Source organism: Chiroxiphia lanceolata, chromosome 4 (genome assembly GCF_009829145.1).
Source record: "Chiroxiphia lanceolata isolate bChiLan1 chromosome 4, bChiLan1.pri, whole genome shotgun sequence".
Lineage (NCBI taxonomy): Eukaryota > Metazoa > Chordata > Aves > Passeriformes > Pipridae > Chiroxiphia > Chiroxiphia lanceolata.
In genome coordinates, this window is record NC_045640.1 from 75,142,528 (window position 1) to 75,168,738 (window position 26,211).

Genomic DNA, 26,211 nt, shown 5'->3' on the forward strand with positions numbered 1-26,211 from the left:
CATTGGAACTAAGGTGCATTGATATATATTATTAACAATACTGTGGTTTCTCTCTCCAAAAATAACTGCTGGGGTTTCAAAGATCCTGCTCAGTCAAACCACGTCAAGTTTCGCTCTAAGATCATTGAGTCCAAGCATTAATCCAGCACAGCCAAGGCCACCACTAAGCCATGTCCCCACGTGCCACATCTACATGTTTGTTAAATCCCCCCAGGGGTGGTGACTCCACCACTGCCCTGGGCAGCTGTGCCAGGCCTGGACAGCCCTTTCTGGAAGAAGTTTTCCCAGTGTCCAACCTGAACCTCGCCTCGTGCAACTTGAGGCCTTTTCCTCTTGTCCTGCCCCTTGTTCCCTGGGAGCAGAGCCTGACCCCCCTCTGGCTCCATCCTCCTGTCAGGGAGTTAGAGAGAACCAGAAGGTCCTCTCTGAGCCTCCTTTTCTCCAGGCTGAGCCTCCCCAGCTCCCTCTGGTGCTCCAGCTACTTCCTCAGCTCTGTTCCTATCTCTGGACATGCTCCAGTGCCTGAATGTCTTTCTTCTTGTAAAGGGCCCAAAACTGAACACAGGATGCGGCGACAAAGATATGAACCAGGACTGGCCCCAGTACTGAGCCCTGGGGAACCAGTTGCCACCAGCTGGAGGTGACTCCACTGACCCAACATCCTTTCAATGCAGCAGATATTTTGACTTTGTCTGAACTTTTATTTCAAGGAATACAATTGCTTTGAGTATATTCACAAGAATAAATATAAAATTCTTCTCTCCAGAGCAAGAAGATGGGTTTTTATAAAAATATATCTCTATCCCACAGAACCACTTAGGTGGGGTTTCCTTTAGGAAATATTATTTAATAAAAAAATAAAACACTGCAAATAAAATGCTTGACCTATACAGATTGAATCACCAAACAATTGAAATTTTTTTAAGGTTATAAATATAGTAAATATTAATAATAAAAATAATATTTAAATAGATGGGAAGCCACGGAGTCCATCCAGATGAATGGAACACTGCAGGAGGTCACCGTCTCTCCTATAGGGCACCAACTTCCTTGTATTCACTGGCGTTTGTTTGCCTCCTCTTGTTTCGGTACCTGGAGCAGAGGAGAGAAATGTGAGTTCTGGAAAGACGGTTGTTCCAAATGGCTTTTTGGGGAGTGAAGGGAAGGAAGGAAAAAAAAAGCTGTATGACCTTCTAAAGTTTGCTTTAAATCTCTCCTCCTTTAAATCTCTAGCTCCTGGGCTCTGTCTGTGCTCATTTCCAGCTCTGAGATCACTCGCGTGCAGTCTCCTTTCTCAGCTCTTCACTGAAAATTCCACATCTGCCTTAAAGTCTTCCTGTGGGTAAGTAGGTCTGTCTTTGAGAAATCCTGCTGGTTACCATCTAGCTATCAGATCTGGGAAGCTGAGCTCTCCCTCTGGAGTTGTTCCACCTCCTCAGCTCTCTGGCAGCTGCTTACTGTTAATTTTTAGCCTGGAGAATGATTCCTGCTGCTTGTGGGTCTGTTCATGGAGAAGACTACTGTCCCCCATGGTAAAGCTGACAAGGCAATGCTCATGATATTACAGGCACTGCAATAACATGGCAGATAACGAATTAGCAAGTAGTAATCCAGTTGTTCTCCATTTCCTGATGACTGGGGAAATGGCACTACCAATAAAAGAACAAGAACTTTCCTATTCCCTCTCTGCTCACTCCTTGACCTCAACACACCCTCTAAGCCAGACATGCTTATATAGTCCTTATATAGACAAGCTACATAGTCCTGTGCTGGGGTGAAAAGGCACCTGGGAGTGCTGCAGCCTGGCCTGCAATTTGGGTTATGCCACGCTGTCAGCACACTTCCTTTCCTGAGCACTTCTGGTGCAGGCCAGCAGGTCTGTACATCAAACCGAATCCGTGCACTCGAGGGAGTGCGGTGTGCCAGGCTGTCCACAGGTACTCTGAGGGTGCCTGGCAACACCTGCAGCCAGCTCACCTTCCTGAGCCACCGAGGACACCTGTCTTACCTCCTGTAGATGTAGTAGCTTGCAAGGGAGATGGCAGCGACGAAGAGCAGAACCACGATAACCGTCAGTGCCACGTACTCCTTGCTGAGGGGCTGCCGGACCAGCTCCGAGTGCACACACCGCACTCCAGAGAACCCCACGTCACACCTGGGAATGAGAGACACGGAACTAGAGACACGCCTGAGGGGCTCCACTGCAGCACGGACTATGTGCTGAAACGCTGGCCTGCTGTTTCCTCAGGGATAAGCCATTTGAACCTGATGTAACTCAAGCCCATATGGTCCTAGAAAGGGTTGCAAATTCTTCAGGTAAACAAGGAGTACCCTTAAAAATGCCTTTAGGCATAAAAAGGTCTTTATTTTGTAGGGTGGATCAAAGGGGAGACCCTTGGTGCTGTGCCTGAGATCTGGATCTCACACTACTGTAAATACAGATGGACAGGGAAGCACATCAGAATAAATGTCCCGAGGTGGGTTGGTGATTAATTTCTGGTGTCTGAGACTCTCACACACAGAGATTTCACTGGAGGCAGCACATGTGCTTAACACTTGCCTAAATGCAGCTGAAGTGCAGTATAGACGTACTGCTCCTCTCCAAGTTCTTGTGAGCCTTTAATACTCGGCTGGCTGAGTATTCCAGCTAAGTGCCAGCAGCAGTGAGATCCAAGTTCACCTCAAAGCCCACCCCAGGGATACGTGCAGGACACACAGGGCCCTGTCCACACCTGCAGTAGTGTTCATCCAAGTCCACGATGTACACGCACTGCCCATGGAAGCAGTAGTCCTTCATTTCAGGCTTGCATCTCGTTATCCCCACTTGGGCCACACGTGGGCTGTTCTCTGTCTGGACTGCAAAGAGATTTCATTAGCACCTCAGGAGGTGGGCAATGTTGCTTAGCAGAAAGGTGATTTCCAAGGGCACCTCAGTGAGGCTGCAAGCCCAGGGAAGATGGGAAGCAAAGATCTGTTGTTAGGAAGAGCTGTGCAGTACTTACTGAGCGCTGTGGTGCAGTTCTCCATTTCACCAGGCCCACATAACGGGATCACTGTTGTGCCCAGGGCTGCCTGCAATAGGTAACCTGTGAGAGAATAAAAACAAGAGTCAAAACTAGATGCATTTCAAGTTAAGTATTTAAGCTGCCACACTCATTAATACAAGGATAGAAACTTTTTATCCTAGTAGGAAAAACCCAGTGTTGTAAGCTGAAAAAATACAGGTCTGAGTGAGGCATATAAGGCAGCCCAAAGACACATCTCTGAAATACAAACTTTTGATGCAGAACAGAGATCAGATAGAAACCTGGTGTCTGTGACCACCTCTCACCCACACACTGAGTGAACCTGGGCAGGAGCAGGCTCAGAGAGATTACGCAGGAGGGCAGGAATTGGGCCATTTGATGATTATGTTAGGTTTCTGACTGGCCTGGCAAGGCACCTGTGCAAGGGACACAGCCAGAGTTCCACAATTAGGCACAACAATCCAGCATTCATCACAGCAGTTCTTTCGCTGATAAAAATCAAGATATCCTTGAGTCACAGCAGTCCACAGGAAGAGAATTTCTGAGGAGTCTGCAAGTCAGTACAGCTGATGACTCAGCACACCCCACCACTGGCTACAGAGATCACAAACTGCTTGGAGCAGGCTTAACTCAAAAACTGCTCTTTCCCATGAAAGAGCTCCCTCAGCTCTGTCCTTGCTGTAGGCAGCTGAAGGGCTGGACAGTTCCTGCAGTAAGATCCACCCTTTTTGGGCCCTGGGCCACTGTTACTTATCTCAGCAGAACCCCACAAGAAACAAGCACAGCTTTCAGGAATTCCATTAGTTAAATGGACATTTTCAAACAGGATTTGAAGGCCAGCACAAGTACTCACAAGCACCATGGCCTGCCCATGAGGAACAGTGAATGTTTGCCCCAGCTGGCCATGAAATCCACTTGGTTAACATTCCTGCTGTGGTCACAAATTAACCTGCTCATGAACTGCTTAGTCATCAGCCCCATTCCACGGAAGTCTGTAATTTGTGTCTTTGGGCTGTTTGCCTCTATTAACTTGTCAGGTCATGCATGTCTAATGGAGGGAGTGTGCCTCCATAATTTCTTGATCACTCTAATTCAACTCCAGTTATTAGAAAGTTTCATTACATCTCAGGGTTAAATCTAGTAGTGGTGATTTATGGATTTCCGGCAGCTCATCTATTTCTGGGCGATTAGTAGGCTTCCTTTATCCTTCATTCCAGCTACATACGAGGACAGCCGGAATATCTAAGAGGGACAGGGGTTTTTCCTGTGTTTGAGTTTTTAAAACCACCATTCCTTGCAAAGCTAAGAAGCCAGGTTTCCATCGAGTTTTAGATGGGGCTCTCCCCCCCCCAGGGCCATAGCCATGGTATCAGATCCATGATGCTGGCACCTGCACAAGCTGGAGACTCCTGTGCCTGCCGGCGTGACTCAGCAGGACCTGCCTTTCACTCCAATAGGGCAGGACGTGCAAGTTTACTTTCAGGGTGGGATTTTCTTTTAAAGCAGCGCTGTGCTCAGTGCAGATTTCCTCAGAGGCAGCAGTTTAACATTTCTGTAAGGCCAGTTTGAGTTGCCATGACAGAAAGTTCAAGAGTTTGAAAGAAGAGGCCATCGGCTGACAGATGCTGGCAGCTCAGTTACTGCCAGAATGGCAGACTGAGCTCCAGCAGGGACCTGGGGTCCCCAAAGATGCTGGGAAAAGAAGATTTACTGAGTCAGTCCTTCTTCCCAGGAACTTGGGGGACATTTCAGGAGTGCTTGACAGACTAAGCTGCTCCTTTGGCAGGGAGGAGCTGTGGCACAGGACAGCTCTGTCCCATGACAAGGATACATGTCACAGAAAGAGGTAACAGCAGTAAAGAGCAGGAGTCAAGGCAAAACATGCCAGAGGTATCAAAGACACCCGCTTGTTAGGCAGATTGATGAAGCCAGCTGAGGATCTCTTCTAGCCTCCACATTTTTATGCCAGTTTGCATACTCCCTGGACCTGAGCAGCACCACCTGAGCAGCTGATTTTTCATCTGAAGTTCCCAGTTCGAGAGTTACCAGAACCCAGCTTTTGCATTTGAGAAGCTCCAGCCCAGGTTTGTGGAAGAGACAGGTCAGCTCTCCCCTTGGCTCCAGAAGGAAGCCTCACTTTACAACTCAGACACCTGTGAAGGACAAATTACAAATAACCTCCTCCTCGAACACTGTCCAAAGGTTTGCCTGACCCCAGCCATGCACGGTGAATGACATCCTCCTCCACCTGAAAGCAGGTACACAGGGCTGGAAAGGCTGGAGCACAGCTGTAGATACTTGCTGACACCCAGCAGTATTTGCTGCTTTTGGGCAAAGTTCTTCTTGCTTTGCACTGCTCTGTTTTGCCCTTTCGCCCATGCACATATTTCTCCTCTGACATCACTGGGAGGATAAGGGATCCGCACACAGCAATGGCAAAGGAGAGCCTTTCCCGGGATATTTATCAAGTGATGTATATCAAACACAGCACTTGGGAGAGGTTATATTTTTATTCCTTTGCTGTTCACTAAGCAAATACAGGGCACAAGATAACAGTAATGAGGTGGTGGATTTTCACGTGTGCCTTGCAGGAACGTGAGTGCTACACAGATTGCTACATCACTGGCATCCAACATCCCAGGTATTCCCACAAGGCTAACACTGACAGCACTTACTGGAACAGGAACAATGCTGCTGCCTGCTTGTCCTTCCACAAGGGAAAAAGAAAATGAGGGACACAGACCAACTGCCTTCGCTTCCTGTAGCCTCCATCAGAGATGTCCTGCAAGGACCAGCTGTGAGTTTATCCACTGAAAGCCAGCTGTAGTTCCCAGTGGCAGGATGACTGCTAAAAATGAAGGATGCACATGGGAGATACACTAACTACTCTGCAAGATTTATACCCATTTTAGAGGGGAACTGTCAAATTTCTGAGAGGTCAATCATCACTTCAGCTGGCTTTGCCTGTCACCAGGGTTGCCAGTCTTGTACTAGTTCGCCTGAAGAAGAGCCCATGATGCTACTTCACATTTGGCATCTCTGTGGTCTCTGCCGCAGCGGTAGCACCTACACTCTTCAATGGGTTGCACTTCCAAAGCAATTCCAAGCTCAGAGGTGTCCAGGTGACACACACCTGAAGGATCTCAGCCCATTTTAACTGCAGAGTGTATCCCCATCACCGAATTTTGGACATTCAGAGCATGTCTGACTGTCTAAGGCCTTCTTTGTGTAGACTAAGCAGGAAAAATGGACGTTAGCCAGTGTGTCCCACTGGCTTTGTGAGCATCCCTACTACCACTGTCTAACTGCAGAACTGCAGACTCACAGCCATGGATGCCCGGGCCTGGCCACAGCAGCTCTAAGGCAGCCCTGGAAACACCAGTCTGTCATGGGAAGACTATTGCTCCAAAATTGTTACAGGCCCACACGATCATCTTCAACTGTGCCAGGACTTGCCCTTAAGCAGAGATAATGCAGATAATTATGCATTATGTGCACCCAGTCATCCCGGTACTGCTTCCACCCCTGTGGAGACCTACACACCAGTCATCTTACTCACATACTGCCCCTGTGCCTCAGCCATTCTGCTTTCACCACCTGCATGGGGGCTGAGATCCCTACGTCAAAGAAGCAGAAATCCATTATTGTTTCCAGCCAGGCACATCAGCCCCTAACACTTTCTCCATCTCCAGACTCAGCAACCTTTTTGTTCAGCCCACTTGCTGATGGCCAGGCACACATGACACAAGAAAACATAAGGTGGGTCTGGAGATTCGAGGTCTGAGCAAGCATTACAGGGACCACAAGGAGACCAGTGCCAAGGTTTCGGCAGCAACTCCCAAGCCTGGGCTTGGCTCCACCACCACATGAGCACACGGGTGGCACGGCACCATGGCTGCTTAGGAGTGAGCGACAGCTCTCTGCCACCGCTGCCTTTCTGCTGCACAGTCACCAAGCCCACGAGAGCCAGGATCCAAACCTGACATGGCTGTCACTTCAGTTACAGGCTTCAGCCACTCAGCAGGGAACCTCTTCCAGTCTGGCATAACACCAGCAACAGACAGCCTTCCCAGGAGCACTGTGTTCTGCTTACACTCCTGCCCTGGGAGGGGAAGGCACTACTTGTTATGATGCCACCTAGCTATGACTAATCTATCCTTTACTATTAGATACTGTGCCTGCCCCGGAAACAAATAAATCCGTATGCAGATCCATGAGGACACACCAGTTCCTTCCAGTGCCAGTTTTGTGCAAAGCATGGCTGAGTCACAGACTACAAGATGTTTAGCCTGCTGTCCTGGCAAGTGAGATGCTGTGCAGCTGATCCATCAGCTGTTATGGAAACAGCTGGCCAAGATCTAAGACCCAAACTCATGCTGCAGTGGGCTTAGCAGGTGAGGGAAACATCTGTCCCAAAAGAAAAGTCTTGGAACTGAGTCCCTCCATGGACTATGACCTCGGCCCCAACACCACGGATGTGAGAATATGCTCTGTCCATAGAGCAAGGTGTGAGTGTGCCAGGCCTCGGTCCTGCCTCAGACCTTCGCTGCCCACACGGCTCAACTGCCCCACAGGGTCAGCTCCCAGCAGTCACTGCCTGTCACTGCCAGCGCCCTGTGGAGGTGTGTGACAAGGATCAGCTCTTGCATCACAGCACACCCAGGCCCCAGGACTTTCGGTGCTCTAAGGATACACGTGTTCACTTTGGACTTTCAGGTAGCTTATGTCATACAATAGAATTACACGCTCCCGGTGAGGAGGTGGAGAAGTGTCAAGCAGAGGGAGGCCACGACTTGTTTTGTTACCATAAGGAAGTCTCTGCTCCTGTGGGGACTCACCCGCTGAGCTCACTCAGAGCATGGCCTGGGTGAAGGCAGCAGGACCAGGCTATAAACAGGACAGGACAAGGTCAAAGAGAACTGACAGCACTAGGAGAAGAGCTGGGGAGAAAGGGAAAGAACATTCTCCTTCGCTCAGTCCCAGAGCACATCCAGGCATCACCCAAGCAACAAAACATCCCATAACAACACACCATGGAGTGTGTGATCTGCTCCTCAACTCACACAACCTCCCCCGTACACCTGTCACTACCTGTGACTTCACCTCGGAGAGAAACACATCAGCTTCACCTAAAGGCAGCCTGAACTTAACGCTTTGACACAGATTTCCCAGTAGCTTGAGAACGCCCGCCCCAGAGCGCAGCGCCCGATGCCCGATGCCCTCCCAGCCCTGGCCGCGGGAACGGGGACCTCTCCGCTTACCGAGGAAGAGCAGCAGGCTGCGGGCCCGCAGGCAGCCGGCGTCCATCGCCCTCGGTCCCCGGGGAGCAGAGGAGGCGGCAGGAAGGCAGGCGGCGGAGCCAGGAGCGGTGTGGAGCCGGCGGCCGGCCGCATCTTTATGTGCCGGCGGAGAGGCGGGGCCCCGCGGCGGCGACACCCGGCCCGCCCGGCGAGGGCAGCGACCTGCCCGGCCTCCTGTCGCTTCCTGCCCCGCCGCCCCCGACGGGACGGGACGAGACGGGACGGGACTGGCCGCTCCCGCTCCTGTGCCCGCGGGCGATGCCCCGACGGCGGGCAGGGGGAGCGCCGCGGCCCGGCTGCCCCGGTGCTTCGGCGGGGAGGGGAGGGCATCCCGGGCCCCTCTGGCCGTCGGATGCTCCCCGGGGACATTCGATATCCCTCGTTCTAGTGAGTATCTCTGCAAACAGTCCCTGGGGCTGTAAAACCACCTGTCCCCTCTGAGCAATTTGGCTAAGGCACTGATGCTCGGGACTTCCCAAGGCTGTGGATGCCCACAGCTGATGGCACAGCCTTGGCACTGCTGCCTTTGCTTGCCCTCAGTGCATCCATGCAAAGTGTAATGGCACGAGGCTCGGGAGCCAACTGCTGCCCAGATGGGCTCTGCTGGTGCTCAAAGAACCACTGGGCCATTGCACTGCCATGAACATCACTTGTGCCTAAACCAAGGCTTGGAAAATGCCTCAGGGTGGGCAGTGTGAAACTTGCTGCCATCCCTAATCTCCCATCTCCTGGCACTTCCGTGGGGCTGCCAAGGAGCTCTGGGGCCGGGGGCAGAAATGGTCTATTAAGTTACAGCACAGGCCCCAGGAATGCCAGCACCTCACCTGGCACCTGGGCTGCTTGCAATGGTCACGAGCTCAGGGGGTGTTTATGTCACGTTTCCCCTCCAGCCTTTGGCCTTGTCACAGCCCAGTAGCATGGTCAGTTCCTGGAAGCAACACATCTTCCAGTTCCCTAAACAGCAGCCAACCAGTTACAGCTACTTCTGAGAAAAATGCAAGTAATCCACTGAAGCCCACGCACTCTCATCGCTACATTAGGCAAGGCCTCGTTCGGTGCTTACAGCCCACCATGGATGGCTGAGGGGTCCCCCACCATCAGATCCCTTCTGCACGCATTTGCCTGAAATACAAAGTGTGTTTTGGCTTAACAAACTGCTCAGCAATGTTGGTCACTTCTTTTCCTCTTAAAGGAAAAATCCTCCTCCCCTGCCTTACCGCCTTCCATCGTCAATAAAGGCATGTTGATAACCAATTTAACCTATCTCAGAGTGAAAGGAGTCTGAGTCCTGGCACTGAGGTGCACTGGAACAACTGATGACTCAGGCACCTATAGTTTCTCCATTTTATAAGCAGCTATTGATATAAGAGAGTTAATTGTAGAAGATACTGCAGAATATGATATACCATAACTCCATGTTTAGATAGCAGTTCTAAGTAATAAAAGCATTAATTAAGGGGGCTGGAATAGATGTGGTACTTACAAATCATACTCCTCGTAATTTTGGGAGCATTTTCTTAGCTCTACAGAGGCATGCAGATGCTGAAATGAAAAAAGGCAGTGCGTTACGACAGAACTGCGTGTCAGCACAACTTATTAATGACCTAAATAGTAGGAGAGGTGGCAGGATAAAAGTAATAAAGCTCAATGTGAAAGTAGCTTTTAGATTTCCCTCCACGGTAAGTGGCACATGATATAGCTGGAATCTTTTTGTCATTCCCCTTTCCCCCCCCTCCAGCGCTGGGGTCATGTCATGTAGATGGTACCTTTTTTTCATGCCACATGACTGTTTTTGTTGCTTCTTTAATTTGGGCTGATGCTCCTTATTAAGGATTTTATTGTCTGCTCTCTCAGGGGTCATAATGTGTAAAGGAAGGAATTGCAGCTATTAGCAAAGTGTTTGTGTGTGTGGGCTTACAGATGCCATAAAAAGCAGCATCACCATAGAACTTCCACTTTATAATTAATTTTACCCTAATTCCTGCATGATTTATCCTCTGAAAGGCAACATTTAATTATAGTCTTGTACCGGTACCCAGATACCAAGTAACGCTGACACAATTGGAGCAATTCATTGGAATTTCCTCTTTCAGATTTGAACACATGGAAAACAAGTATCATGCACACATCTTTGTTTCATCTGTCTGTCATGTGTTTCAGTTCACGGTGCGTGATTTCGCACCCAGCATCCCCGCGTGTGGCTTTCACCATCCCCTCCTCCACGTGGGGGCTGATTCTTGGGATAAGGTTGGCACACACCTCAAGAGCCAGTTTTCCAAGAGGCTGTTCACACTGCGTGGTGCCTTCCTGCATCAATGGGGTCATTGTGAGGCAGGTTCCTTGCATCCCACAGTCTGGGTACGGAGCAACATGTCTGTACAACGCTGAGAGGCAGCACTGGTTGGGCAACAGAGCATCAGCTGCTGGCCTTGATTTCAGCCGCGGTGAACCGGCATGCCCAGGACAAGGCACTGATGGGATTTGTGCCCCTTGGCACCAGAGCATTGAGTAGCCCCCTGAAGGCTTTGACATTTCAGGATTTTCTTCTTTAAAAAGTGTAACAAGAATATGAGGAAATACCTTAAGAACCTGCGTGAAAGAATGACTTGCTCTTATGACCTTGCAATGGCTGAAAAATCGCCTTTAAAGAAAACCTCTATTCACAAAGCACAGAGGCTCAGCTCAAGTCCACGCTGTGCTTTTGCCCCTCTCAGTGTCACAAGCACTCCTCTCCCCTTTTGGGAGGGAGCAGCAGATTCACAGCAGTGACTATTGCAAGGGTAGGGACTGAGCTTTGTCTGTCAGTTTATCTATCACTGATGACACACAGCACTTTCTACAACAACACACCCATCTCACCTTACAGAGGAAGAAAACCAGGTTAAATGTAGATTTTTCTGTGGCCTCTGTTTTCCTCATGGTGACTTGCTGTAGAAGAATACACGTGTTCACAGCAATGAACTGCCATTTTATCTGCATGCTTTTACATAACTAAAACCATATGTGACAAGTGACTACACCACTTATTTCACCTACTTACTGTAGGACTTGCACCCAGTTTTACGAATTGCTACTGTGAGGATGAATCTGCATTGGTTTTGTCTGTTGAGAACAAGACCTATTTGCAAAATCAACATTTTTTTTTTTAGAAAGCATTTTTGAAGCTCAAAGAAGATCATTCCTAGTCTTGCTCTGATGCACTCAAGACTGTTACACACAGGCACAAAGTAACCAAAAGCAGTATTTTCATAAATTCATGGGAAAATCAGCCAACATTTTTCAAACAGTAAGACAGATTTTTACATATAGCAAGCTTTCCCTGCACAGCATGAGAGATGCTCAAGAAATACTCTCAGAAAGTCGGATGTTAATTGGAGTGCAGCTCACTCTTGAAAGCATTTCCATTTGAACTACACAAGATGAATATTAAGTCCCTGGAGGGATTTACAAGACGTGTAGATGTGGCATTACTGTCACAGTTCAGTGGTGGGCTTGGCAGCGCTGGAGGAATGGCTGGACCCGGCGATCTTAGAGGGCCGTTCCAAATAAATGATTCTATGAAATTATTAAATGGTCAAAAGCTTGGGGCTCGTGGGAACACAAATGCCCTAAGAAGGGAATGTACTTAACAGGGATACGTGGATGTGGCTGTCTGGAGGAAATAAAGAAAAACCTTGAGCCAAATTATTCCATTTAAAGGTCAGTCTCAAATTTGCCATGAATCTGAGGGATGAATTAGGTCAAACGTTCTTAAACAACCAGTCTCTCCTATAAACTATGAGAGTTCAAAACACTGCACCCAAGGCTGAAAGTGGCTGATGTCTCTTCCTGTAAATGCAGCATGAGGTCAAAGCTACAGGACAACACAGATGTTTTGCTATGAAAACAAAAAAGCAATTCCCCAAATTCATTGATTTCTTAGCCAACTTCTTGGGTCAGTATTAACTAACCAACAACTTAAAAAAGAAAGATAAAAAGCCCAAACAGCTAATTGTCCTCCATCTCAGAAGATGGCAGTAAAAAGTGGACAAGTCTGCCAGTTCATGTTGGATTCCTTCCTAGAGGACAGTTTTTAAAGCTTCATTCTTCTGGCTTGTATGACTTTTCCATTACTCTCCCCTGGGCAATTCCTGAGTGGCTCAACACATCTCATGGGCAGCAAGAGCTTCACAATGCTCAGCTGGTGTTTTCCCTTTCCTAATTACAGCCTGGTGCTCCATGCTAAGTGATTTCTTAGCCTCCAAGGGGTTGTAGCCTTTTGCATTTGTGAAGTCTTTCCATGGCTTCTGCCTTTACTTGCTGCTAAACCAACCTGTGCAGACATTTTATCTGTACCCTTATAAAGGATGTCAGCAAGCCCAATTCCCCCATATCACTGCCCATATATCCAGTAATTGTTTCTCCTTGCTCCAAATGAATTGTTTAGAATATGTGAGGACCACGGTGGAAGAAATGGGGTTTCTCCCACAGCATGTAGCAGTTGAAAGTAAGCTGGGAGAAAAACACCAGCTCCTCACCCATCAGTCCTGTGTGCTGTTCTGTCCATTGACACCTCTTTCGAGTTCATAAAGTCATCTCTTCCACTGCATTTCTCATTCTCCAGGAAGACAAGGATTAACCACTGAGAGACAGAACACATGCAAACACAAAGACTGCCCTCTCTGGCAGCTCACCACTTGCACACCTGGGTGAAGCAGTCGCCAAGAGAATGGAAATTGTTATGTGACAGCGTGTTCCTGGTGGATGACCACATGGCCCACCCGCTCAACAGCTCTGCCCAGAGAGTGACATCCACCTCAGGACAGTGAAATGACAGCAAACCCACCACTGTGGGGACTGGTGTGACTCACCACTGCTGTGGAGCTTTCTCCGTAGCAGTCCATCCTGGCTGTGGGCTCTCCACCACTACCCTCCATCCCTCCCCTGTACCTCCCATCGGGACAGCTGGTGCTAGCACGGGGAGGACAAGAGGAAGGCACTGTCACTGGGAATCACAGACCTGCTAAGCACAGGGCCAGCCTCTAAGGCTAGTAAAGCCTAAGCAATACGTGCTGCACTCAAGACATCAGCAGAGCCCTTGCCTTTTCCCTGCTCCATCTGGGAACCTCGGTCATTGCAGGTCTCGGCTACATTGGCTCCAATCCCCCTGGCAAGCATGTTTTGGCCCTTGATACATATTTTGCTCATCTGTATCAAGCATATACCAGCAGAGGAAGAGCTGCCTGGTGGGCACTTCCCAGCCTGTGCTTGGCCTGCTGAATGAGGTGTAGCCCTGAGCTGTGACTCACCCTGTGCTCCAGGCCCTGCTCCATCACCAGCACTTCAGCCGTCCACAGCCTCCACATTTTGGCTACAAGAGCGTCACCTGCACGCCAGCCACGCGCACAGGGAGCTGGGGCACCCCGGACAGGAGCTGTGTGTCATTAGGGATGACAGAGTAAACAGCAAGTCACCTGAAACCAGCTTTGCCAGCACATGCTCCAGAAACCAAATCTAGGAAAGCGCCACGGGTCCCCGGTGTATTTGTTTGGCCTGGTAACCAGTGCTAGGCAAGGGAGCAGATGCGCTTGGTGGAATTCCCCCATCCACCAGCATCACGGGACACTCCCATTACTGTCCTGATAATTACTGTTAATCATTACTATTACTGAAGTGACCAAAAAAAAAAAAAAGCTGTGAGGATCAGGCCTTTATTGTGCTGGCTGTTGGCATGCAGAGGTGATGAGACAGCCTGCCTCAGGGAGCCTATAAACATGGGTGCCCAATGCATCATTGCACTCAGATTTTAAACTAGGACACTGTGGTCCCCAATGAAGCTCTCCTACAATTCCAGCAAAAATAATCCCCAGCACTTCCTCCAGCTTGCATCAGTTGGGAGCCAGGCTGAACCTCATGCTCTCTGTCTGCCAAGATGCAGGCAGAAGGGAAAGAAGCTGACCAGGAATACTTTGGGGTTGCAACACCCAACATCACATTTCCATTCGGTGTTTTCCCTGACTGGGCCCAACCTGCTATAAAACTCCATATTCTTTGATCTCCAGTGAATTTAGTACCACCAACTCTTGAGAGCCAATCATGAGTCACATGGTATGTGGAAACCTCTGGGGTTTGGTTTGGGAATGATCAAGACTATGTGACATCATCTTCTAGTCACCTTCTCCTCCCATCAATGGTCTGAACATCACCTCAGGTATCCAAGTCTCCCTAGACACCGTTCCTAGGTCACACACCAAAGAAATGCATTAGCCAACTTAGCCACACACTGGGTACCAACTGGGAGCCACTGGGAAGGACTCTAGGCCTCTGTGGGGCTGAGAAGGGCAGGGGGAGCTCCTGCACAAGTGGAAACCATGTGCCTCCAACACAGGTTTTTCCTCCCATGTATGCAGGTCAGGCTGCTGGCAGCCACCAGGAAAGGAGACAGACTCCAGTTCTCTGGTCAGAGCTGGTTGTTCCCCAACCCATTAAGGAGTGCAGCCTGGATTCCTCATGCACTGAAAAGCAAAATAAAAGATGTTCAGCCCCTGCCCATTTCTCTGCTCTCAGCAAGGGGTTGTGGGTTTGTCCAAGGGCCAAGAGGAGCAGAAGGCCTAGGCCTAACCTTTAGGGAACTTGTCCACCTACCCACTGGTGGGAACAGAGTGTGCCAGTTGCCTGCAGTGTGCAGGGGAGATGGGACATCTGCAACTGGATGTCCTGGGGGGGAGGTGGCAGCAGCAGCTAATTACTCATCTTCCCAACGCAGACACTTTAAAGGGCGCACAGGTTAACCAGGCTGAGAGAGGGGTCCCTCTGTAAGCTTTTTCCCTCCTGTCTCACAGAGCCCCTTACTGTGACACTTCCACGGATAACTCCTCTGTGTGGAATCTTCACATCCACCCCCTTGTCCTCTTTCCTGCCACTGGATGTTATTTAAGAGAGGCAGGAGATTTCCTTATGACACGCAGAGCGCATGTGTGCAAATCAAGTGGGACAGGACAAAGGCCAGGGCTGGGTTTAATTAGATCAGCATCACTACTAAATTAAGAACAGCACTAAGCTACGGCTGGCAGTTCTTGATCAATCCTCCTGCTGCAGGGTCTTTGTCCTTCATACAGGAAATAAAGGGCTATGGATAAGGGTCAGTCAGCCAAAGGTTAAAACACAGGCTTGGTCTCCAAACCTAGTTGAATTCCTGAAAAGCAACAGTTCCTATATAGGACTTTGAACAGATACCCCTGAGAACTCCTTTCTTGTGAGGCTGCACACCAGATGCTCAGGATGAGATGCTTTTGCCCCCTGACTTGCAGGCTGCCTACAGCCGAGGTCACCCCTGCAAGCACCACACGCTCACGCTCCAGCTCCACACCCAGACTAACCTACCCTGTGGAAACCCAGCACACAAGCAGCCTGACATCAGCCAGAAGCCCGTTACGCCAGTGCAGAAGATGGCCTGTCTCAGGTGAAACGTGCCAGACCTGAGAGCCTGTGCAGAGCATAGCCCTGCTCTTCTGTCTCCATCCAGCCTCCTCAACCCTTCCCCCTACTCCTTTCCTGTAACACTCCCCTCTGTGAACCAGGTGAGAGATTTCCAGGAAGAGCTACTGTACACAAAGCTAATTACTCATCTTCCCAACGCAGACACTTTAAAGGGCGCACAGGTTAACCAGGCTGAGAGAGGGGTCCCTCTGTAAGCTTTTTCCCTCCTGTCTCACAGAGCCCCTTACTGCACACTGCTGCACATTTAACGACAGCGGAGCAGCTCTGATTGCCATGCCACCCGCCATCGGAGCTGCCCACTGCACTGCAGGGGCTGCAGCTGGCTTTGACGCACGTTGAAATAACATGGGAGCCTTTGGGCAATGGCCTTCGATTGTTTACACTGCTCCCATAAACAGGATATCAACGATCTGTAAATATCCTGCTGGAAGTCCCTCAGCTGCACTGGACCCGCTTGATACATGCCCACCTGCTGCAAGTCTCTCTCTCAACTACGGCTTCCCTGGGAACGTTGCACAAGTCGTACTGACCACACAAGTGCCCTCAGTGGTTCTACTTCATGGCTTCTACAAAGTGTTGAAGCAGTCGGCGCATCTTGGCAGCATTTGCCGGGGAACTGTAAATCAAGGAAATGATACACTGTTGTTGGCGTCATTTCCCAAGGGCTTATGCTGTGTAGTTCTCACTCAGGGAGAGAGGGCAACGATGTTGCACTGCTATGAGTGTTTGTTGCTACATCTTACTTGGAGGTAGGGGTTTTTTTCTCCTTCATATAAACAACCCATTCCAGCTGAATGAAGACAGTGACACACATAGAAAAATCTAAATTTTCTCGTGAATTTCTTCTTCAGTGTTGCAAAATAGGGTGTTTTCATGGTCAATAATTAGATACCTATCCATAATCCAGCAAGTTTTCTGCAGTAAATCTAAAGATACCTTTCAAAAAGAAGTCATAACACTAACCTCTCACTCTTTGGCAGTCCATCTCAGGACACAGCCTCTCAGCAGAGCTAGAGAGAAGCTCAAAGTTCCTGCTGAGCTAAATACTGTATTAAAAGCAAGGCACACCTACCCTGTCTAGCTCACATTTGACTGACTAGGTAGCCAGCTCTGGGGGATGGAGGAGCTGCCTGCATGCAGAGGGAAGCTCCAGCTTGGAAGCCAACAGCTGAACAACACTAAGAACCCTTGGTGTAGAAGCAAAAGTTGTGTTGCTGCTAATTCACATGTGAATAACCCACTACTGGGAGCACACTGATGCCAAGTAGTCTGACAGGATGTCCTTAGCTCCAAAACAAGTGCCTTGAAGAACTGTAACTCCAGGCTACAACTGCTGCATCAGCTCAGATGCCAACAAAGCATTCAGCCACTTCCCCCAGACCTCAGTGAAAGGACAAGACTCATATGCCATGTCACAAGCAAGTGAAAACTAGAACAAGTCTCATTTCAGTCTGATTCCCAACATAACCTCAGAGGGTCTGCTGTCCCCAAAACCTTCATAGACAGGACCCCGTTTTCTTCTGCTTTTCTCCTATGGGGGGCACAGACTGCTCTGGTGTCATCCCTACTGCCACACCATGCCTGTGTTCCACCCCTCTAACCCACCATTAGCACTGAACGCTGACAGTCACATGAGGCAGGTGTTCTCTGTGAAGGAAATCATCAGGAACTTGTTGTTTAATTTAAAACCAGGAGGAAAAGGCAGCAGTGTGAAGTCCTGGCACTACTTGTTCTAAAGCAAATCCCTGCATATTGCACTCTGAACTCAGCTGGGCTCCAGATTGCTTTGCAGATAAAGCAGGAGGAAGCTGTAACTTACACCCACTACAACTGTACCTACAGCTAAGGAACGAGATAACTAAATGCCCTTGGGGAGATATGACAGGCATTTAAAGCATAAAAATTGCTTACCTTTCCCTTACCAGGTAGGCAGATAAACACAAATGTCTCTGTTCAAAAGTGCCTGAAAGTCTGATGCAAGCCCTCAAAAAGCAAAGCAAATTAAGGCTTAGAGTCAACCATGGTGCAAGGATGTGCATCCCCAGTGACAGAACATTCCCCTTCGTCTCCAGAATAAGCGGTTACACAGAAGTGCATCAGCTGGCAGAGATCACGGGCCCAGGGAGCGTGGGAGAGCAGAAGGTTGGTGCTCCTGTGCTGGACACGGAGCGTGCGTGTTTCACACGGGCATTCCCAGCTCCCCAGGTGCTGTGCCGTGCTCACACTCTCAGTCACGTGGCTGCTGGGACAGACCCAGCTTACCGCATGCTAAGGGAGGGTGGGAGCAATTTGCTTTACTGCTCCTGCCAAAAGCCTCTATTACTACATGTTATGAAAGCTCCGCAGAGGCAAAACATACTTAAAACCACTCTATTAAAATTAGTAACACCCGAAACTCCCCCCAGTTGTTTATGGACAGCAGGGCTGAAGGAGGCAAGCGGTAAAAGCAGACGTTGAGAAGCCTCCACGTACTCTGCAGTGTGACAGGCCAGGGGAGTCTCCGGATAATTTCAGCTGGATAACTTCAGCTGGCTGCTGTAATGCTGCCTGCTCCCCCCACAGTGCACACTTGGTAGTGTGTTTGGTTTTCCATCAACAGATGCAAAGTATTACTTAAGGACTAAGTATTGGTTTTACCATCCTCCAGCCCCTCTGGACTACCTTCAAAGTCTGTAACACTTTCATCCCCGTGGCATCCCTGTAGTTATTTGGATACTTGTTTGGTGGCAGCACAAAGGCACACGCAGGGTCTGTAACCTACCAAACACATGTGCAGGGCCTCGTGCCGATGGCCCTGTGCTCCACTCCTGTCTGGTACTCAGGTTGCTTTACAAAAAAAGACAGGAGCCGTGTTTGAGCTGAAGCCTCTGAACTAACAGGCCTCATGAAGCAGATCAAGCTGCTTTCTTGCCATTTCGTTCCTCATGATACGCGAAATGTTTGCTTGGACTTCTTTGGCACTGACTTGCATTAAATCATATGGAATTGTATTTTGTGTTATTTCTAATAATTATCATTTTTGTATTCTGCACAGGACCATAAACCTGGGGGGGAATTTACATGTGGAAAGGCGTAGACTAAAGATTTGGTGCAGAGTATGAGGACTGTGCAGGCCTTGATCTGCACCTTTCACATACAGACCTGCCACTGTGCCAGGGCAGAGCCTCCAGCTCTAAACCCTCCATGGGGCTCAGGAGGGACACGGCTGTAAGCACAGGGGAGCCAATTCTCCCTCTCACATTGCTGGGTTTGGGTTTGTGTTTCCCTGAGTTCTTTGAAGGATACTGAAATGCTTTCTGCAGGACTTTCTGCACATATACTGATCTGCATGAACCCGAGATCCAAGTCAACAAAGATAATTTTTATGAGAAATAAAGACAAACTTGCTGTTCAACATTACCAAACCACCTGATATCTAAGGGAGAGCCTCAGCTTTGCATCAGCACAAGGTACGGCATTCACATTAAAGTCAGAGATTTTCTCTCACACACACAGAGGGCACCTCTGTCAATATTTGACCAGGTATTTCCATGGCACCTGGGCACTGAAAATATCACCTGGCAGAACAGGAATTCTGCACGGGCCAGCACCCTGCTGAAGTGCTGATGGAAGGATGTGCAAGTAAAGGGGCAATGCACAGTCTTAAATGTGTTTGGAAGACAAAGGGAAATTGGCTCCCATTAGTGTCATGTTTTCTTTCAATAGATACAGGCAGAACTATCTGTATTGAGGGAGAGAAGCAGTCTCACTGCAATTCACTGAAATTATGGACAATGCACAGCCTCCAGCAGCCCTAAGGCAAGCATGAACAACTGATGGATCGCTGAGGGAAAATCCTGTGAAAATACTCAATCTAATTCCCCCCAGTGCCACGAGTTACTCCACAAGCTACTGCTCAAAATCCACATGAATTCTGCTACAATTTTATCTGCACGAACAGGAGAGGCAGGGACTCCAACACAACAGACATGGCCAGATTCTCCTGTGTCCCAGGAAACCCAAGCCCCTTGTGGTCTGTTCCAAAGGCTGATGAAGCTGATAGAAAAGTGCCCAGAATTTCAACAGGCTCTACACAAACTGTGCATATATATATATGTATATATACACACACATATACTGAGCCAAGTGCCCTTGAGTTTCCTCCTACATTCAGGGGTTTTTAACCCTCAAGTAGTATTCAAAGCACACTTAACATCTCTGAGTTGCTGTTACTGAGTGTCATGTTGGTTTGTGTCTCTCACCTTGCTCTTCTTACGTATCATGGTACTTCTTATTAAAGAAACCACCACAAACAAAAGGGAATTTTAAGAATCCCACGGCATTTAAAAGCCATGAATGCCTAAATACCCAAGGATTCAAGGTGGTGCAAGTAGGCCAAGTCTGCACCCACTGAAGTCAACAACTGTTTTACCACAGCCTGCAGCAGGGCTAGGAGTTTGGCCAGAGCTAACTGGGAAAATCACAGATCCTTGTTTTATGAATAATTCTCCAGAAAAGCCTTCAGTGGAGGTATTGCACCATTACATGTCACAAACCCTTAATAGTTTAAAAAGCAATCAAATTAACCCTTAGTTGGAATCAAACACCCCTTTAAAGTCCTTCCAGGCTGCAGTTTGCACGTGGCACCTGAATTACACGAGGGCACCTGCAAGTTTACAGTGGCACCGCACACAGGGGAATCCCCCTCTGCCTAAAGGAACCGAGGACATCACATCAGTGCAAACGTGGTCAGGTGACAGAGAGGAAAGCAAGGACAGCAGGCTCCATCTTTCCTCCCAGCCCCACAAGACCTTTTACAGTTTCTCCAGAGAGGGAGCAGCTCAGCCCCTGGCAGAGCTCAGCACCAGGGCCAAAATGCCCCTCTGCAGCATCCACACAGAGCCCACCGAGGTGCTTCCTTCTGCATCCGGGCACTTGCTCCTGAAGGAGAGACACCTGCCCCTGCTGGACCAGAAGGGTCAGGGAGGAATGTGAGGGGACACCCAGCTGGGTCAGACACCCCAAACTCCTCAGTGCTGCAATGAGAGCACAGCTGTTTCTGCGCAGGCCTCAGAACGTGTGTGTGTTGGTGTAAGGTCATGCCCTTCGCCTGCGTCACTGCCCATTCTTCTTGGGAACAATCAGGAACAAACTCCTAGTGTTTCTTGGCTCCGGCACACATTTTTCACGCACAGGGGAGCACCTAGCCCATAGAGAACATTTTTTTCCTGCTGTAATCTTGATGGAAAATGCAGTTAGTGATGGAGGAAGGAATTCTGTAGACAGATGAGAAATGCCTGAGGGAGAACTTTCAAATGTATTTTGCACGTGAGACATCATGAACATGCCACCAAAGTCAAGAGAAGTATTAACAAGGCAAGGGGAAAGGGCAAGAGAATTTCCTGTCTCTCAGCTCCTCAGGAGTCCTGCCTGCACTTCAGTGTGCTGGTTCACTCTGGCAAACACGGACAGCCCAAAAGGGCACCACGGGAGCCATCCATCCTGAGAGACATAAGGCAGATTAAGCTGCCAATGTCCACCAAATGTCATGCCAGAGCTACAAAGATTTGTACCCAACAACCCAACACTTGAGATGCTGAGAGTCTCCAAACCCACAGACACAGACAAGGCCACTTGGGGGCCCTCCTTGAGTTTCTCCTCCTCAACAGCATCCCTCCAAGAAACACACATGAACACGGGATGTCACAGCCTTGAAATGAAGGGAACAGACACAGAACTCTCAGCCAAACTGTGCATGTTCTGGGAGGGCCTGTAACTCGGGGTCCCCTCGTGTCACTGACTCACCCTGCCCTGCTACCTCCACCCGGAGGTGGCTGCTGGGCTGTGGGGCCCGCAGAGCACGGATGCACCCAAGGGAAGCTCCTTATCCTCCCTGTGACATAAAGCTGCCCCAGGTCCCCGAGAGGTCCAGCTGTTGCCCCACAGCCTTTAAATTCGGCCTTGGCATCTCTTAAGACACTTCCTGGAACAGCGCTCACGGCCAAATTCGCTGCCGCGCTCCCGTCAAACGGCCGGCAGGAGTCAATAGCACGCCGTTCATCATGGGATTTGCCACAACAATGGCACACAAACAGACCCAGCCTGACGCACCAAAATGATGTCAAACAAGTCACCTTTGCCTCGGTTAGTCAGATGTTCTTGCAAAGCTCGGCCCTGTCCTCTCCACAGCCCTGGCTGTGCTCTCAGTCAGAGGGGGCTGTGGAGGGGCATCTCTGCACCACAGCACTGGACACAGAGGACAGAGGAAGGGTTCCCGCATTGCCTGTGCCCCCAACCAAAAAAACCTGAACAACGATTAAAAAAAGCAAAGAGTGTTACAGATTTCAAGGAGTGACAAAGCTCCAACACTCCTGTCCCTGGATCTCAATGTGGCCCCTCAGCTTGGGAAGCTGAAGGTAACAGCACATCAATTTGTACTCAGTAACAGCCTGACTCTCATCAGCAGAGTCAATGCTGCATTTTGGTCAGTCCTGGCCAGGAAACACAGCTTCAATTTGAGTATCAGGAATTTGAAGTACAGCAAACAGCATTTTTGCTTATTAAAGGACAAAACATTGTTAAAAAGAAATGCCACTAGAGAATTTCTACAAGGAAACCTGCTCGCCAATATCACCAGATAAATTCAACATGAAGTTTTCATTAAAAATTAGCTTTTAAATTACTCAATGTCAGGCATGGACAATGTCAAAACCTGGCCTTTGGATACCTCTGACCCTTTTACAAGTTAGAAAACTGAGCTCAGAGCTAAGCTCCATTTTACAGGTGGTCCTAATTCCACAACACGGGAAAACCCCAGCAAACTATCAAGTGGAAAATGCCCTCCAAAGATCTATGTAAGGCATGACTCGATTCCCAAGTTCAGCTCATCCCAAACTGCTCCAGAGAATAAGCATTTAAAACAGTTTTAATCCTAATTTGTGAAATTGTGTGTTGCAGACAAAGTTTATGTTTATATTTATAAAAATGAAATGAGAAGTTTAATTTGAATTGAACAACCTCTCATTCAGAGGTGGGCTTGCCCACACAGGCCCTGGCCTTACACAGCAAGTCAAACCCTGCTCTCGGCCAAAACCAGCCTGTGCCTCAACTCCTAATCCCAAAGCCACAGGACAGCGAGCTCTTCCCAGCTGTGCAGCCAAGAGGCCAAGGGGGCAGGAGTCCCAGTGCTCCCAGCAGCAGCCCCGTGCCCATTTCCATCTCATGCACACCCCGGTGGTGTTGGCTGTGCTCACCTCCAGCTGCTGCTCACAGAACTTGCTCTCGCTCCCAGTCAATTCAGCGAGAGTAGGAGCAGCCCCACGTCGAGTCCCAGCACAAGATTTTATTGCTGTCATGATAATTAATGACTACTCACACTGAGCTTTTAATGAGTACCTGCACTTTTTTGTTTGTTTGTTTGTTAACTGGGTCGTAAAGGAGGAGTCCCGGCTGGTTTCCTGGATTTGCAGTACAATAGGGACCTCTACCGGCGTTTCCCTGCTCAGAGCAAGGCTCAGGACAGGTACGAGCAGCCACAAGTCACTACGGATGCCACCTTGCTGTCCGTCATGAAACTTGCACTTGACCAAATCTGACCCGTCTTTCCCCTCTCAACACTGCTGCTGTGTTACTGACCTACCAGAGCACCACTGGAGTTCTTAAAAGAACTCACGGAAGAGTTATTGAAAAGGTTGGAAAAGTTTGATGCCTCTCCTTCAGGTGACTTTAATCCCTCCCTGTCTTAGTTCTCCCCAGCACATCATTCCCGAAGCACTGCTTTGGTTCCTGGGGATGCTCTAAAGACAAATCCATTAAGGACTGAGCACTTCAGGGGTCACAGGAGCTTTCTGAACTGAATTATATCAGTTATTTTGCCAAATGAGCCTTCTCCTTGTGGGATGCTTTGAAAGCTACAGTGTATTTCATGGACCAGAAATTAAACAAAACATCTAATGACTGTAAAGAATTACAAAGCTCTAAAACTTTGCTGAGAGCCAAAGTTTTGGGGGGTTGATTTTGTTCTGTTTGATTTTTGGTTTCGGGGTCTTTTTTGCATGAAGTTGAGTCACTAGCAAGTAACCAGTTTCACAGGTAGTTCTTAGAACACAAGGCAGGACTTACACTCAGACCACATGACAGGCAGCCTTGTGCTGGCTGCAGCAGTGCAAACTGGATTTGTACTTTTACTGTAAGTGGGATGGACCAGAAACCCTGCTGTGTCACTATCAAAACATACTCGGGGTTACTAAGAAAAAGGCAAAATGTTCTCCAAGGGAAAACTGTTTCCTACCTACCTGCTTGCCACTAGAGCTCCAAAACCTTCTCCAGGAGCCTCTGGCACCGTCTGCAGTGGCTGGCTGGCTCTTGGCCCAGGTGCTCCTGTGCCAGTGCAGCTCCGAGAGCGATCACGGCACCGCTGTTCACCACAGTGTGCCCTGGCAGGAAGGACTGTTTGGAAAGCACAGCCTTTTTTTCCCCAGGCTTGCACCTCCCTGTTTGAAACAGCCCCTGCTGGGATCAGTAACTGCAGGCCACCCACACGCCAGAGCAGGAAGTGGGTGTTGAATTGAGGGAGGTGTTCAAGTCACAGCCCAGCACACCTGCACAGCGGCTGCAGATGCCAGTGAAGCAGGTTGAGGGCTGGGTGGCTTAAGGGCAACTCGGCTTGAGATGCGCTGCAGGAAAAGCCAGTATGGTTCCACCAGCCAGGATCATGCACAGGGCAAGCGTTCTGTCCTTTGGAAAGGCTGATCCCAGTCTTTGATGTCTCTGGCTCGGCCCTGCGGAGCTGGTGCCCCTCACAGCTGAGGCAGACCAGCCTAAAAGCCACACAAACACAAGGGCTCCTCTTGAAATGACAGTTTTTGGCACGTGCAGCTAGAATGGGAAGGAGAAGTTTACAACTCTGTTAATTATGCCATTACAGAAGGACTCTGAGCCTGATAAATGAGCCAGGAAAGATGATCCTGATCCTCTGACAGGCCAGTTCTGCAGGAAATTCAGCACCGTAAGCAGCAACACACCATACCAGGCTGGCAGCATCTGTCACTGATCAAGGCAGGGCTCAGCAGGGCTGACCCCACGCAGTGATCTGAGGCAGAGCAGGCTTCCTCAGCCAGGGCACTGCACCAAACTGCACAGTGAGTCAGGCAGGCAGGGATGCCTCAAACACGGCCTGGGCCTGCTCCGAGCCTGTGCTTCAGCGTGAAGGGCACACAGCACCCAGGTGGTGACGAACCCAATTCTGGAAGCCCTGACGCTATTTGGACAAAGAACGCTAAAATACAGCAAAGACCTCCGCTTGCTTCCTTCCTTCCTTCTTCTCATCTTTGTCTTTCCATTTTATTCTCATTCTACCCTGACACAAAGTCTCATTTTGTGTGGCACAGACTCATCTCGTGTTTCATTCTCCAGCTTTTCTTCCACTAACAAAAAAATCTCAGCAAACTCACACTGGCAGCCCCTCCAAAGCTGCCTTGGGCCAGAAAGCCAACAGGAAAAATATATTTCACTATGTAGTCTCTCGATAAATTGTGGCCTTGAAGTAAACCTTCCTTTTCAGTTATGTTTAACTAAACATGAAAAAAAATTTAGTGTGTGTTTTCTACAGGTACAGAATGTCTCACTGCAATGAGTAAATACTTTTGAAGAACAACTCCCATATCCTCTGCTTGGCCACTGGTACATTAAGGGTATAAAAAACATCAGTAAGAGGACATACAAACAGCTAAAACCAAACCAAATCCATCTCTCTCCAACAGCTTTCTTTAGGCAAGGTAAAGTCCAGCTGCTCAAACTCCTGCCCTTAGAACTTCTTTAACAACAGCACATACCCCCTGAGGAAGGTGTGTGCCTGCTCCAAGACAGAGCCTCTTCCATGGAGGAGGGTTGGTCCCCGGGGGGTGAATCCAACACTGGCAGTGTGCACACAGGAAGAGACAACTCACTGTTGAGAGGAAGATTCACTCATGACAAAAATCCTGAGGCTTTTCATCCTTTGGATACGTAGCTCTAAAATTTTCTCTGAGATCGATAATAAAGATCTCTCACCTGTGTTTTCCTGACAGCATGCATGTTTTCAATAGGCATTTCCATGTGAGAGGGGTGAAGGGTGGTTTTTGTCTGTGCCTTGGTGTGGATGCACAGACTGTAATTCACATATCGTTGCCCTCTCACTACACATATGTGACACAGAAAACTTTGGGGCCACTACTGAAAGCTGAGTTGAAAATTGTGAAGAGCACAAGTTGTCTGGCAGTGGACAATTATAAAAGGTCAGAAGAATGGAAAGGAGCAAACAGTGCAGAGATTTGAGGATTTAACTTGAGATGAAGAAGACAAAAAGGCTGAGTTGGAAAATGCTGATGTTGATGTGCAGAGGAAAGGACTGGTCTCAATCCAGGCACGTGCCACTTGTTCCCTCTGAT

At 49.0% G+C, this 26,211-nt stretch overlaps 1 protein-coding gene across 6 annotated transcripts; it reads right to left on the reverse strand.

The window, feature by feature from the left end:
* Nucleotides 1–680: 680 nt before the first annotated feature.
* On the reverse strand, nucleotides 681–26,207 carry EREG (epiregulin). 6 transcript variants are annotated; one of them, XR_004356631.1, is made up of 7 exons: nucleotides 8,288–8,596; nucleotides 7,006–7,128; nucleotides 3,003–3,086; nucleotides 2,733–2,856; nucleotides 2,009–2,155; nucleotides 1,191–1,336; nucleotides 681–1,092 (listed from the first exon to the last, which is right to left on the reverse strand). XR_004356631.1 is itself a non-coding variant. In XM_032685658.1 (6 exons), exons 2-6 carry the CDS (start codon nucleotides 9,814–9,816, stop codon nucleotides 1,032–1,034), a joined length of 423 nt encoding a protein of 140 aa, XP_032541549.1. In that variant the 5' UTR covers nucleotides 9,817–9,868; nucleotides 24,079–26,207; the 3' UTR covers nucleotides 681–1,031. The 6 variants fall into 6 exon arrangements, 4 of the variants coding, with proteins under 4 accessions (XP_032541549.1, XP_032541550.1, XP_032541546.1 ...); XR_004356632.1 differs by having other exon boundaries at nucleotides 1,191–1,356; XM_032685658.1 differs by lacking the exons at nucleotides 1,191–1,336; nucleotides 7,006–7,128; nucleotides 8,288–8,596 and adding exons at nucleotides 9,810–9,868; nucleotides 24,079–26,207.
* Nucleotides 26,208–26,211: the final 4 nt, after the last annotated feature.